Source organism: Podarcis filfolensis (genome assembly GCF_964270895.1).
Source record: "Podarcis filfolensis genome assembly, chromosome: 2".
In the NCBI taxonomy this organism is placed as follows: Eukaryota; Metazoa; Chordata; class Lepidosauria; order Squamata; family Lacertidae; genus Podarcis; species Podarcis filfolensis.
This window is the reverse complement of record NC_139605.1, coordinates 80,541,684-80,557,331: the sequence shown is the minus strand read 5'-3', so window position 1 is coordinate 80,557,331 and position 15,648 is coordinate 80,541,684. Positions and strand designations below refer to the sequence as shown.

The 15,648-nt window shown below is 43.3% G+C and overlaps 1 protein-coding gene across 1 annotated transcript in view; it reads right to left on the bottom strand.

Annotated features, from left to right (window-relative positions):
• Positions 1–3,412: 3,412 nt before the first annotated feature.
• Positions 3,413–15,648, bottom strand: part of TNPO2 (transportin 2) — a 31,414-nt gene continuing 19,178 nt past the window's right edge. The window contains exons 17-25 of the mRNA XM_083597569.1: positions 15,453–15,611; positions 13,191–13,278; positions 10,789–10,887; positions 10,249–10,344; positions 9,644–9,719; positions 8,423–8,522; positions 7,820–7,894; positions 6,539–6,668; positions 3,413–5,985 (exon numbers count right to left, since the gene is read on the bottom strand). Coding sequence (XP_083453695.1) covers positions 6,561–6,668; positions 7,820–7,894; positions 8,423–8,522; positions 9,644–9,719; positions 10,249–10,344; positions 10,789–10,887; positions 13,191–13,278; positions 15,453–15,611 — 801 coding nt within the window. The 3' untranslated portion in view covers positions 3,413–5,985; positions 6,539–6,560. The remainder of the gene's footprint in view (positions 5,986–6,538; positions 6,669–7,819; positions 7,895–8,422; positions 8,523–9,643; positions 9,720–10,248; positions 10,345–10,788; positions 10,888–13,190; positions 13,279–15,452; positions 15,612–15,648) is intronic.

The window sequence follows — 15,648 nt, the reverse complement described above, 5'->3', positions numbered from 1 at the left end:
TAGTTGTTTTCATCATAGAACTGTAGAGTTGGAAGGGACCACAAGGGTAAGAGTCCAACCCTCTGCAATGCAGGAATCTTGCCCAACGTGGGACTTGAACCCACAACCCTGAGATTAAGAGTCTTCAGCTATACTGAGCCATTGTTCAATGTATTTTTAAACTATAAACTGACATGCATTTGAGTGACATGTTCTAATCAGCAAATTTTAGTATGAGCCAATAGGGACGTTCTCAATCAATGAGTGTACAGTCCATGTGCACACTAGTTGAGCTGGACAAAGGAAAAAATGTGCACTCTTCCACACATAACACTTCTGTATGTACAGACAGCTTGCACCAGTGTTCAGTGCAATGTGTGAACATGCCCAATATGCTGGTGTCAGTTTTTTTTACCTAAGAAAATGGGAATTGGATTAACGTACACACATAACCTTCACACTGTTAAATAAAAATGTAATGGAGCTTATGTCAACAGAACTTCCCCAAAGCCCTTAAGCATCAAGGTCTAATTTTCTGAACATGTTATTCACCAGTGAGGAAGAACTTGTTCAGAAAAGTGAATTACTACTGTTAGCCATACTAATAACTCAATAGTAGTATATTAATTAACAACACAAGCTTTTTAATGATAGGTAATGGGACTCCTGACAGTTAAGTCGAGTCGCGAACGACTCTGGGGTTGTGGCGCTCATCTTGCTTTACAGGCTGAGGGAGCCGGCGTTTGTCCGCTGCTTCTGGCGCACCCACATCCCTTTTTTAATGACAGTTACTGTATATTTAGAATGGGAACATGTCTTTTACCATTCTCTCCTACTGAAGCCCACTAGGCTTGCCAGGAATACTTAATACCTTATGCTGTTTCAAAAGGACTGCAAGTCAGACTCGCCCCTAGAATTCAATGTAGAGACTTCCGGGTTGGCGCCATCGCCGAATGGCGGACTCCCTCCGAGCTCCGGAGGGAGCCGGCTCGGCAGGGGCTGGGTTTTACCGCACCGGCGATGCGGGGACCCTTAGAAACCACGGCCACGGGGGCCGTGGACTTGGAGACTCGGCTAGCACCGCTAGCGCCCTCCCGACTCGTGAAGGAGCCTTTTTAAAGGCTACGGATCGGGTGCCGGGGAGAAGCGTGGTGCTTTGAGTCCTCTGCCATCCCTGCCGAGCGAAGCCGCATGCCATCCGGCGGAGAGCGCTGACTTCTTCCATTGAGAATTTGGACTTTTAACAACAACCCGTGAGTAAATTGGAAATCGGGTTTAAAAGAAGAAAAATTTTTTGGATTTGAGACGAGCGGGGGGGGATCTAAAAAGGAAGTCAGTCCCCCTCCCTATTGTAGACATTTTAAAACAAGGATTGGGAAGCCAAGGCCCAAAAAGAACGGTATCTTTGCTAAAATCAAGAATTCCATGATGGGAAAGTACAAGAATTGTGCTGGAGGAAGAATTGAAGGAGAAGGAAAATGCACCCCCCTCCCTGGGAACCGGGGCGATTGAGGAGTGAGCCTGGTGAAAAGAGCCGGTGATTTTGACAGCTGTTAAAGTAGCTGTCAAAGTCGGAATTTTAAAGAGGATTTTATTACAAGGACCTGGCTGGTCAAATTTGTTACAACTTGATATAATTTGTTAAGACTCGAATACAAAATGGCGAAAATACGGAGAACAATCGGATTTTTGGAAACAAAGTCACAACAACCCCCCTAGAGGAGCTTCGGGACATTACAAAGATGGGCGTAAGCCGGGAAAAATACAACACTTCGGAATTTCACAGAACTGGTTATCTCCTGGGAAAGCTGCAAAACTGAAACTGAATCTCGTCTACAGGGTGTTTAGACTAAAAGGAGACAACAGAATACTTTACTGAAGAAGGAAGGGACTGAACGCAAGTTTTTGTTCCTGAATAACAACAACCCATGTAGAGTTACTAAACTTCTGAATAAGAAAGTTTTAGCAGCGGAACAAGAGGAAGCTGGACTATAACCTTGAAAGAACAATGGGGGGAATTTTATAATTTGACATTTTTAAAGATTTAGGAATTAATTTTTAAAAAGTAATCCTAAAAATGGGAAATAATTCTGCAAGGAGTTGGGGGAAAAATGGGATTGATGGACTTAAGACTTCCAGGCTGGAAACATAGATTGGAGGATAAGGGAAATTAAACCGGGGAAGGGGAGGGAGAATTAGAATCCAAAGGCTTGCAACTATTTTCTGAATTGGTTTTTTTTTTTTCTAATATATTTCTTATTTTTTTATACTTTTATTCTGTGTGCTTTTACTTTAATGGGAAAAAAGGGGGACATTGTGGAAAGAAAAGGGGGCGGGCTACGGGGAGAGATCTTTTGCTTTTTTTTATCAAGGGTGTTGCATAAGGTTTGTATAAATTTAAATTTGAACAATGGGGTATATAAATTGTGCTTTAAATCAGAAACAGAACTTGTGGAAACAACAATATGAAAGGGGAATACGGTAGGGGTGGGGGAAGGGGGGAGTCCCAGAAAGTGGATGTTTGAAAATAAGGTTCTGAATGTATCTTCATAATTTCTTTTCTTCTCTTTCTGTATTTTGGAAACTTCAATAAATATTATTTAAAAAAAAAAATAGAATTCAATGTAGATATGGATTTCTCAGGAAACTGCCTTTCTAACTTGCCCTTTTCTGAAAAGTTTGCTGAGAATCTGCATTGATTTCCTATTGACTTGGACTCAATTCCAGGTGCTGGTCAATAAAGCCAAAGGGATTTAAGCAGCTTCAGCCTTTATTGGCAAAGACATACAACTAAGGATTAGAGGAAGCACACCAAGGTAAATCATGAATTAATGATGTCACTTTGGGATATTTATATGTGGTGGAAATACAATTACATCATCCCACATAACAATGGTGCACTTCTGAGCTAATGGGTATATAATCATTCTACCAATATAAAAGTTGGCATTGTGACAATTTGAAAATTCTATTAAATCCAACTAGAAGAGGGTTTGCAGCTTCCCATGTAATGTCAGAAGTACTACCCTCATAACAGAGCAGGCCAATAGAAGAGTTAGTAAAGACTTAATAAAATTAACTTTCAACTTATACGGGTTATATCATGGACCTAGTGCATAAAGCCAAATTTGTGTACTGTATAGTCAAAACACACTTTCCCAAGGTGAGTGCAGTGGCAGGTGAGATTGCCAAGGTTCCCCCTGCCCCTCAGACACTCACACCCTTTAAATTTTTTTCTGGATAAGCACGTAAAGCTGAATTGACAAAAGTTAAATGTGTTTAAACTGTGAGTTGATTGTTTTTTTTTTTTGTTTTAATTCTACAGTAAGAGAGGCTCTTCAGCCTGGTTGAATTTTCTGGCCACTCAGACCTGTGCCAGAAATACACAAAACATTCAGTTATGGGGTGAAAAACTGGGCAGAAACATGGAAACTGGAGTCACAAGAATTTTTTAGTTGACAAAAAAATTATACATAAAATGAGAAAAATCTCATTTGAGCAAGGTGCAAGCAGCTGCTTCAACACTAGGTACACTGCAGTTCCACCATTGGAAACATTACGGCACATTTACAAATATACAAATCCAGGATTAACGAACAGGAGGCAATACTAGAAGCACTTGTACAAAAGACAAATTTCATTTCAAGAGGCAGTCAGGTCAAGTAGCTTAAACTTCACTGGATGAATGAAGAGTTCACAAGCCTTCAGTTGAGAAGCACAAGCCAGGACTCTGCCTGCCATCTGTGCACATTTCTTGCCCATTTTAAAAACCAATTGCTTCCCAAATAGAACCCTCTGGCTTTCCCGTTGCAGGATAGGGAAAGTTGAAACTGAGGCACGAGAGGGAACGCTTGTAATAAAATCATTAAAATGCAAAGAACTAGCTGATTGCTTCCAGAGACCTGCTCGAGTTCCACACTATTAAAAAGACGAATTGAGGAATGCATTTGCAAGTTTACTATCATTTTTTTTTTTTTGAACTAGCTATCCTAGAAGAGTGCAGGGGTGTCCCTAGCAACTGGATTCAAGGATTAGGAGAGCAGCTTTCACTTAGGTATGTGCTGCCTCCAAGTTTAAAAAAAAGCCTGCACAATAATGCCCCAGCAAGTTCTATGACAAATCTCCAAGAACTGCAAGCACTGCAACATGTGAAACAGAGGCCAGGGATAGAAAGAAAAAGGAGATGGGAGGGGATATCAGTGAAGTTTAAGTTACTGAGCAATCTCACAAATACACTTTCAGAAATTCACCCCACTATACTCAGTGTCACTGTCAATTGCTGTCAAAGAAAGCATCTCCTTATCCCAGAACACGGGTGTCCATCCTCTGTCACATATATCTTCTTCAGTCATCCCACCACTGTATCTACCATCACCAAAGCAATACAGGATATGAGGCACAGTTCAACCCAGTTGTCTGGCTACCAATCCTGATGCTGCTCAAGTTCCTTTGGGATCTGCTCTGAAGAAAGCTGGGGCTGGGGCTCAGTTCACTTGTCTCTTCTTCCTCAGCACGCTGCCTGCTGGCAATCATTTCCTTGGGCAAACTCTATTCATGTTGACTCTGCAGAATATTCCTGGTGACTATTTTTTCATCCCCAGCACTTCCCACTTTTCCAGAAGTTGCTCTCATCAGCTGAAGCAGTATCCCCTTTTCCCCATAACCTAGCTGCCTTTGGGAAAACAGGCTTGCTTCCACTTCACATCCTCTTCACTTACAATTAAAAAGCTATGGCTTCACTAACTCAAATTCATTCAGCAAACCCCAGATTCTATTTCCAGGCACCGAACAGATTTGGGTCTAATGAGAATTATTTAAGACAGCAACTCCACTAAGCATGCAGCAAAAGCTACGAGCTTCCACTGGCCATGCATGGAGGGCTCTATTTTATTAATTCCTCTATGCTTTGCTATGTTTACTGCTCCTTTTGTAAACCAAAGTGGTGGATGCGGCATAGAACTCCCTTAAGACAGAAAGTTTAAATCACCATTATGTATGTACAAATGCCATTCTGACCCCCAATAGCACAGGATACAACATAACGTGTGCCATATAAAAATGACCGAGTGCACACTGGTCTCCGCCAGCCTTTGGCCTATGGACAGATGGAATTCAGTTTCCTTCCTTGCTCTCTCCTGCCTCCTGCAGCTGAAGTAATGCAATAGCAGTGTCACAAAGTAACAGCTGAACAACAGGGTAACAGATTCATTGCACTGCGGCATCTTCTTAAAAAATAAAGACATGCTTCTCCAACAGTATTTCTTATGATAGGGACTGCTCCCTAGATGGCTGGCAGGTCCCCACAAAGTCAGAGGCTGCCTTTGCTCCAAGCATCACATCCAGCACACAGTGCCATGGCAACTATGGCAAAAAGGGTTTGTGGGTTTCCTTAAGATTCCTAGATGAAAATGCTTACACTTAGTCATTATGGGCTACTCACAGGTTCACTAGTCTACTTCTTGGTCACCATGCAGTCTTGAAAAGGTGAATAGCTGATCTCTTGAACACCGGTGACTGGAAATATACAGCAGTATAACCCCCTTGGATTGAGTTTTAACTCTTCCCTCTTCATCAGCTGGTTTTAAACCATTGTATCTTTTAATGCCATTTTAACATCTTAAACCCGATCCTTTATTTATTATTATTATTTATTATTAGCTAGTCCTTTATGATGGCCCCTAGTTAGATCCCCTTCTCAAGAGTGTTGCAGTTTAAGATTGCTCCCCTTTCTCAGCCCAGGTCCGAGTCCCACCCCACCCCATTCCACCAACGATGGCCTCTGAGTAGAGACCTTTTCCTTCCGCTAGTGAGATACCCTGGTTTTTGTTTAAATTGGTCACGGAGGCCCACCCTCCCCCCCAACTTTGTAAATTTCAGGAGATGGGGAGTGAAGTCATTTTATGTCCCACAATGCTCTTCCCGTCCTCCCTAACCCCCCATTAACAGGGATTTGTAACACTGGGTTGTGGACGAGTTCCCAGTATTCCTCCCAGCGCACACAGGAACCTGAGAAAAAAAGACAGTCAGTATTAAATAAAAGTAACCAGCAGAGCACATTAGAGCCTGACTCCCCCTTTCACAGCACGTTGCTCATGCTATCTACTAGTATGTCTGCAGGACAAACAGCCACAACTAACTTGGGCAGACGGATTGCTGTACTGGCAAACTGGGGTCAAAGCCGGAGCAGGGTGGACTTTGAACATTAATTCATAAGCAAATATTAATACGGAAGGCCGGAACCTCAAATATCAGGATAAGAGGAATTATGGCTGGGGAATGTGGGCTTTCCTGCACTGCCATCTCCTGACACATCCCACAAGGGTAGTAGATTGCTTCCTATATGGGATATTTGATCTCCGCATTCACATTCTCAAGAGCCTCTGCTCATTATCACTGAAGCACAGATTCTGCATCACTGAGAGGAAAACTGAGTACAAGCTGGCCTACATCTTTCCATCTCAATTAGCTCCAACATTCAATTCATTCTTCCTACTTTGGTCACTCCATTCCCTTCTTAGGGCTTTTCTCCCTCTCCCATCTCACCAAATATGGGACTTACCGAGTACGGTTTCACTGTTTGCCTAGACCCCATAGAACGCAGCTAACCTCTCCTTCAGCAGTGGAGGAAACTGCTCTGAAAACTGCTGCCAGTTCTCCTCCCCAACTTGATCTTTGAAGCCATGAAGAATCTGAGAAAGAAAAAGAGATCATCACAAGTGGAAAATAGCTATCACACTCTGTCCCTCAACTCTAGCCTCCCATGGGCTCAGAGAGAACTAGGAGACCTGGTATTTACACTCTGTGTCAAGAGTGGGAAACTTGTTAACCTTGCTTAAAACCTTAACTGAAACATACACAAGTGGCCCCAAGTTTGTTTTGCAGAGTTCAACTGGATTTAGCAGTTGCTTATCAAGTGTATACACACAGGAAACTCCAATCTGTAGTTATGAGACATGAGAGCAAGGCTAGAACCCAGAAGTGGAAATATCAGGAAAATAATTTTTGGCTAAATGGTAGAAGGAACTTCCTGCGGGAAGAGCTGTTTGGCAGTGGAAACAAACTGCCTTAGGAAAGTGCAAGGAAGAGGGTTCTCCTTTGTTTGAGGTATTTAAGGACTCTGGATGACCATCTCTCAAGAATGCTGTAGTTACATCCTCCACATGACTGGAATAGAGGATCTTCTCAGGTCTGTGATTATAATCCAACTCTATGTTTGATTCGCTGGATAATAAATGGAATCTGTACCCTGTACAGTGGTACCTCGGGTTAAGAACTTAATTCATTCTGGAGGTCTGTTCTTAACCTGAAACTGATCTTAACCTGAAGCACCACTTTAGCTATTGGGGCCTCCTGCTGCTGCTGGAGCACGATTTCTGTTCTCATCCTGATGCAAAGTTCTTAACCCGAGGTAATATTTCTGGGTTAGCGGAGTCTGTAACCTGAAGCGTATGTAACCCGAGGTACCACTGTATCTGCTGCTAAGCTATGGTTTGGCATTATGTCTGAACTCAGGCTTATTTGTATCAATATACTGCCACCACATTTCCAAGCTTTTATCTAGTTACTGGTGCTGGGAATGCTAAAAATGAAAGCCAGGAATCAGGCTTAGTATGAGTTTGCTATCAAGGCAGAAACTGTTGGGTTAACTACACTGCCTACTACAAAATGTGGCTAGTGGTTTCAATAAATATTCACACACAGCAATCTGTGTCAAGGGGAAGTCTAGGTGTATTCCCCCCACCCACCCAATGCCAGCATGACAAACACACATACCTTACAAGCAAAAGCTCATCATTTTAGTATATGGCCAAAGAAGCCTTTCTCCACTGCAGTGACATACCTTATAAAACATGTCCCTCAGATCATCCTTGGGGCTCACCCAGGAAGCAACAGCGTCACAGAAGAAAATAAAATCCTACAGAAGAATGAGAAAACTCAATACAGATCCCAGGTCACTAGAATCACTAGAGATTTCCTATCATTCTAAACCAGCACAGGTTTTGGAAAATGTACTGCACCTCAGGGACACAAAGAAAAAGACTCTAAGCAGCACACAGCACTCCAACTGCAGATGCATCAAAATAAACTGCATAATTGTGTAAGATATATGTGACTTTGGATATATTTATTTATGAAGATTGTTTACCCTCCTTTCCCATAAGGTCCCAAGGCAGGTTAGAGCAACATAAAGTAAAATCAGTAAAACAGTTATAATTATAAAGGCAGGTAAACTTTTTGCAACCAGAACAGATAATATAAACTCAGCAAAAGAGGTGGGTCCCACACAAAAAATAACTAGAACTGTCGAAGGCCAGGGTACTTTGCCCGTAAGAAGCAATTGTGCTGTTTGGGGTTCAACCATTTGCTATATATTTATCACAGGGACCTTTCTAGCGATCAAAGGTATCCCACAAACATCTGAAAAATCTCTCAACCTAATTACCTGCACAACTCCACCAGGGTTTACCCCAATCATCATACAGATGCCACGGAAGGCCGAGTCCTTCTCCTCATTATCACGTATGTTCCTGAGGGATGTACACCTAGGAGCCAAAGCAAACACTTTGCACACTGGAGAGGCAGAGAAGAGCAAAAATAGCTCCTTCCCCACAAATCCATGCAATAATGCTAAGGTAGAACAGCTGGCTTGGCATTTTTTAATCGGGGAAAAAGTTACAAACATATGGATCAAGACTTACTGAAGATCAAGTATTAGATTAATTCTCATGTCCAGGGTGTGCTCTTCTATTGGCCATGCTTTTTAATACCAGTATTCAATTAGAATACTCCTTTCTGGGTATTTGGGGATTCCATGTAAAGTCAGATCAATAGTTGGGATAAGGCTGCAAATCCCTCTCCCAACTGAAGGTGGCAGAAAGTTGAACATATTTAAATGTGACTAATTACATTTTAGTAATTTCCCACAGAAGAAAAAAGTGTGCTCCACGTGTGTTTTGCATTCTCAAAAATACTGATGGATGACTACTGTGCAACTAGAGTGTGGAGATGGAGTCATCCAAAGAGTTGCTACGTAGTGGCAGGAGGGGAAAAGAGACAAGAGAGATGAGCAGGATGTAAGAGGAGAGTTCCGCAGCTTGTCACTAGACAGCATCACAGGGAATATATAGCAGTTGCCCAATATCCTTGGCACGAGTACAATACTAATAGATGCACTATCTGTATCACTCTCTTTGCATTGTATATATTGTCTAAATAGTTTCTACTGCACAGTGTGGATTTCTGCTTGAACAGGACTTAACCTTCCTGCCATCCACCCTGCAGCCCCCGTACACAAAATCTGCTTTCAAGGGCTGGGGGATCCTCCAGAGATTTGGGAGGTGCACAACTGGCTACAGGGTGTAAAAAATAAAGTTAAAGTCTCAATTCACCACCAGAAGTACACTCATGCAACACTGGATTCCAACCGGCGCTCAGAAAAATGGCAATATCCTTCTAAAAGAAACACAACCTTGATGGATGATGTTCTGACTGAGACAAATATGAATCAAGGCTGGACAAAAACTGATTGAGCGAAATGCCTCTGAATGTACATCAACTTGTTCCAGAATGAAGTTGACAGATTGAGAGGGTGGCCCCTGTGGATCTCACCCCCTGCAAAGTGAGGCCAAAAAGCCACATTTCCTGTCTGAGTATAAACACTAACCAAGGTCTGATAAACTGCTGCAGCATCGGTGCCACCTCCTGAGGGCAGACGTAACCCAAGCGTCCAATCGTGATGGCTAGAAAGGGGAGAGAAACAAGCCTGTCACAACTGCTCAAAGCAGCAGCCTTGTCTGTTCTGTAGCATCATGAGTTTGGAAGGCGGGATTTATAAGGGGGCACATGGCATCACAGGACCTAGACCATAATAAGTGCATACTGCAGTTGTAAAAAGTATTAGGGGGGAAATATGGTGTTCAAGAGCCATTTGCAAATGCTGTGTGCAGAAAAGGCCAGAAGAGACTTCCAGAAAAGGAAATTAGCTCTTTGATATAGGATCATGTCCCCCATGGGACTCTCAGCAGGCAACAGAAACAAGAAGACTTCTTAGAATTAGCGCAATGTTAGTGGAGGAATAGTCACAGAACTCCAAGATTTAATTGGATTTTTCCACGACTGGTCATGTGCTCCAGCATAAAAAAGTCAGATCCCATTTCCAAAGCAGATGAGTGCAAAGGTACATACAAACCCTTTTTCACCAGTTTGATAATAAGCACAAGGGTACCAAAAGGAAATGCAATTAAGACAGAATTAGGAGTCCACCCTCACCTGTGTTCTCTAGAAGTGTTTTTGGGGTGTTTGGCCTGTTGATTATCTCCACAAGGTTATTCAGAACCATTTGAACATACGGTTGCATTTCAGCCCCTGGTAAGGAAGAAATGATCAGCTGAGTCATATATAGCTCCAAGAATCAGGTTATCAACCTTGAATTGCTACACAATACCCTGCTCCATTTGACATACAGGAGGAAATTGCATGCTTCCAGATAGCCCAAAATTAGAGGTAGACACAGTATTGTAGCTGTAACTTGAGACTCTCATGCGCTATCCATAATGTAGGGCCAAGGACCTTATTATGTCAATAGTACAAACAAATTTAGTTACACTTTGCTGAAACTCAGGAACTTCTGCTGTTACACCACTATCATGTAGGAAGATAAGTCAACTTAACAGCCAAACACCTACCCATCCTAACAGTCGGAAGTTGCATTTTCCTCCTATAAGGAGCTAGAAGAGGGTACCACTGCTGAACAGCATGGCAGTACAAAGCTAGCTGCTTAAACTTACTGTGGGTTCCTGGTACACTTACCCATCTGCATGCAGATCTCTCCAATAGCCCAGGTGGCATTATTGCAAACAGAAATGAATTCTGGATTCAGGTTGGTCCCTAGGATGGGCATGAATTCAGCTGAAGAGAAGAGACATGTATTGGTTTAACTGAAGTATTTATAGCATTCCCTACACTACAGTGGTACCTCGTGTTACATACTTAATCCGTTCTGAAGGTCCGTTCGTAACAGGAAACCACTCGTAACATGAGGCTCACTTTCTTGGTGCCTCCCGCTGCTGCTGCGCCACTGGAGCGCAACTTCCGCTTGCATCCGGGGGCAAAGGTTGCAACAAGAGGCATCTACTTCCGGGTTAGCGGAGCGTGTAACCCGCAGCATTCGTAAGGGGGACAGTACGTAACATGAGGTACCACTGTATTTTGATCTAAGGGCAAGATACACAGAAATCCAACCAAAAGCAAACAACTACATTAACAGAATAGGGCAGATAAAACACTAGCAATTTGGTCAGCACTGACTAGCACCAAGGCAAAGATGAGGTCCTTAGTCCTCCAAACCAGTTTCCAAACAAGATCAATGCTCTAACTCAGGTTTGTATGACAGCCCCAGTTTTGGCCTTTGGTACAGCTAAGATGACACATTGTTTATTTGAATAATGCATAAATCACCCATTCAAAAATATCATGGGGGACGCACAAAATAAATGGAATACAATACACAAAATACAAAGTTAAAACAACTGCCATAGCACTATGCTGCATTCTTCCCTAACTCTGCCCAACTTCCAGGGTGCGTTGCACTTTTTTTAAAAAATCGATTTTATTGGTTTTCTATTAATCCAAAATATACAAAGTTACATAACATTTTGTTGCATGTAAACAGAAAATAAAATTTTAATACACTGCAGTCTTATTGGACAAGAGGGAATATTTTTTCACCCAGAAACACCTGAGAAAATAATGTACCCATAGCCCTTAGCTGCAAGGTGCTGTATAAGAATACTGAGTCTTGAATCTATGCTGCATTCAAAACCAAAATGAGAAAGGGTACATGTCCACAGTATTTGGACTCTGATCCATCAATTTTCTGCACTCATATATTGGCAATACCTGAATCTGCATTAGATGTAGAAGCCAAATGGCTCCTTGCACATATCCTGTCATAGACACTAGCTTTTGACTAAGTAGCCTTGTAAGTTGCACTCATTCCCTATGCAGAACAGTGATAGTACTGAAACAATTTTAAAAGTAGGGAAACGTTCAATGTTAAGTATCATTGTCAACATGTCTCAATAGCAGCAATAAATCTAGGAGGGTGAAGAAAAAGAACTGGTTCTCTCTGAAAGGAGCTGAAAATGGAAAGTACCCTTGAAAAGAGTTGTAAAACATTAAGCACTGGTCTTTTTCTAAATAAAGCACACGGCTACTACAGCACCTCTGCATATTTTCTTTCTTAGTTCTGGTAGCAAATTTCTGGCTATAATCATACCATTGGATCATCTAGCCCTGAATTGTCTCTGTGGCTGACAGCTGTTGTTTAGGACCATTTACTGATTTTTCTCTCTCACTCTTTGTATTTCATCTAGTGCTTCTATGTGCCTTTTGAGATGGCAAAAAGAGGGGAGGTTCAGTTCTTGTGACCTATGGAAGGTGGAGCTCACCTTAGGAATGTAGGACAGATCTATTCTGAGGTTTACTTTGTCTTTCTGAAAAATGCAGAGATTGCCCTGAACTGACATGGTCCTTAAATCCGTCACCTTTCTGACTAATGTGAAGCAGCTACTTTGAACATAAGCAATCATATGGGAACAGAGGCCAGGGGTTTGAGTAGTCAAGATGGAGAGAGCCTTATGAAAATTCCCTAAGAAAACACTGAAAGGGGGTTGACAAAAAAGACGGAAGCAATCAGCAAACACAGAGGACAGAGAAGGAGAAAGAATGTCTGTCTGGACTGGCAGTTAAAACAAGATGGCAAGACAGGAAGGAAGAGGATTCAAAGTAATCAATGAGGTTTCCTGCGTGGGCTGCAAGACAGACTTAAACCCAGCAGCGTCTGTGTGGCTAATCTGCCAGGAAAATACCTGCTGATTAATCTTTTTCTTTGTTTTGTGCACCAATGATTAAAACTGGGACTTTCTGCATGTAAAGCATGAGCTCTACAACTTAGCTGTGCCCCCTCTAAACTACTACACAAGGCCCTAACAGCATTATGGAAAAAAACTGTTTTTCAAGGCAGGTATGTTTCTTCCTCCAGATACAAGATATACCAAAATCTGTTACCACTTGAGAGCTTTTATAATAACTGCTAGCAGCTATCTTGGTCCCTCTCAGACCTTGGGATTAAAAACACTATTAACACAAAGATCACTACTATCATGCCAAGAAACATAAGGTCACACAACAAGAACTCAACAGGTACCTACCAATGCATGGCTTGACATGCATGAAACAGGCTTTGGTAAGGTCTCCTAGGAGTGCAAATGAGCTCTGCCGAACCTCTGGCATGGTGTCCTACAGGGAGAGCAAGGAAGTTTAGAAGGGACAGTGTTGTGTGTACCATCAAGACTGCAGTGCAGGGCTGGGCAATGTTGGGTTTTCAACATCGCAGAGTATCACCAGCCAAACATGGTTTGGTGATATACCGCGATGTTGAAAAAAGTTGCATTGGCAAGATGCTGGATGAAACTGCCACAACTCTCATCGTGGGAGCTGACGCACTTTCACCTCAGCGCCTCATGGGCTGTCCCCAGCAGAGCCAGCCCCGAGTCCCCAGCTACTTGTGCTGGAGCAGCAAGGACATTGGGGCTCCTTGGCCAAGCTCCTTTTGCCTTCGCTGGCATGGGGGGGGGGGGTAGGCGAGCTACCTTCCCGCTTGCTCCCCACTCTCCGAAGATGGACCAAGTGGCAGTAGTCAAGCACACGGAACCTATCAGGCCCTGTGTGTTTCACTGCCTTCGCCTGTGCGGGTGCACTGTCTCTTCCCTCTGGTGGGGGGTCGTTCACCCCAGGAGGAATGATGCAGCTCACCTTCGCCGGCGAAGTCTGCAAGGCACAGGGTACAAAGCCACCCTATTTGTGCCTTGCAGAGAGGGCTTGCTGGTGAGCATTGGGCCCGCCAGCAGCATCAAAGAGGCCCTAAACTGCCTGGCTGCCTTCCACCGGGAGGGTGGGCTCTGTCTTTCTGGGAGTAAAGGCACAGCACATCCTCTTGGAGAAGGCAGTCAGGTGGGGTTGGGGATCTCTCAGCTGGGAAGGGCGGATTTCGCGCTTCCCAGCTGAGCAGCCCTGCTCCCACTCCTACTTGCGTGCAGGCAGGAGTGGGGTTGGGGCTCTCTCAACTGGGGAGGAGGAGGAGCACTTTAATGGAGCCCTCATCCCACCACTGGCTCATGTGAGCCGGTGGCTGGTCGGGGGCTCTGTAAAACTGCTTGGCTGAGGCGAGGGCAGCAGTGTGCTCCTCAGCCAAGCAGTTTAAAGAAGCGGAGGAAGGAGCGAGCTGTATTGGCACCTCGCAGATTCAGCTTGATTCTGCCCGGGCAGAGTGCAATGGCGCTTTCACGAGTGGTATATTGCTGGTGAAACCTTTGCCGCTTGTGTCCCTCTGCCTCCAGCTCCCAGCCAGTTTGTTTCTCCCTCAGCGTGCTGGGTGCTGGAAGCAAAAGGACTCAAGAACGATGAAAGTTTCACCAGCAATATACCACTGAGTGAAGCTGTCATCGTGGTCTGCCCCCACATACTGGTCCTGGGCGATATATCAATATATATCACCCAGGCCTACTGCAGTGTCTCTCAGTCTGACATAATGGTGGGTGCTCACTTGTAAGTGATAGAGGGAAAACAAAGTAGATGTACAAGATCCAGGATATGAGATTAAATTTGGATGCAAACTTATTTATTCACTAATCATTACTTTTTCTGGGTCTGCACTCAACAGGTCTCTCATAAAAGACAATGATAAACTCTCCTTCTCTGTTAAAATTATTACGAAGGAGCCTTGTGCAGATGGAAGGAATTTGGCTGTTAATAGGCACAAACCCTCTCAGACATACCAGAACAGGACTATCCATTGCTGGTTCTGTCTAGCTCTGCTTCCCAGGATAGTAGGAGGCTCTTAAGTCAGGGAAACCTTACAATTGATGCTTTCTCCTCACCTCTTCATGCAACTCACAATGCATTAACAACCTAGTCCAACATCCTTTTGAAAGGCAGACACTCTGGGACTCTTGCTCCCTGCTTGTTTCTTTTTTTAACCTTTGGATTCACCCAATTATTCTTGCAGCTTCTGCTACAATTATTTCCAACTTATTTTCCCCACTTAGTTTTTCACCATCTATCCAGTCCCCTATCATATTCAATAATTTACTCAGTCTATAATTCTCAAGTGTAGAACAGCACATGATGTAGAACACATCACCCACACCACCCTCAAAACCTGATTTCTTCTCATTGACATAGAGGCATTGATGATACAGTGCTTTTGTCTGCTAATTCTCCTATTATTGTTTTCTGGCTCTCTTACTTCTTTATTAACATTAGTCTAAATTTTGGAAAACAAATGGTGAGCCTAATCTCAAGAACCTCTGAATTCAAGTTCTTGGCTAAGGCTGAGAAATCCCAGGGTCCCAGAAGCTATGAACTGGCCTAAAGCAGTCATTACACATTGAATGCAGGACTCTCTCACCCACCTGCATGCACTGGAACAGGAGAGTCATGATATTGCTCCGGGCCACAAGCTGCTCCACGTGACATCCCAGACCTTCAGCCAATCCACTCAGCAAGTCAAGAGCAACGATCATGAAATCTTTATCAGGAGCCTCGTATTGGTCTGGGTGTTGACTATACATCTACAAATTTGAGAACAGAGAACCATTTACCTCAAAG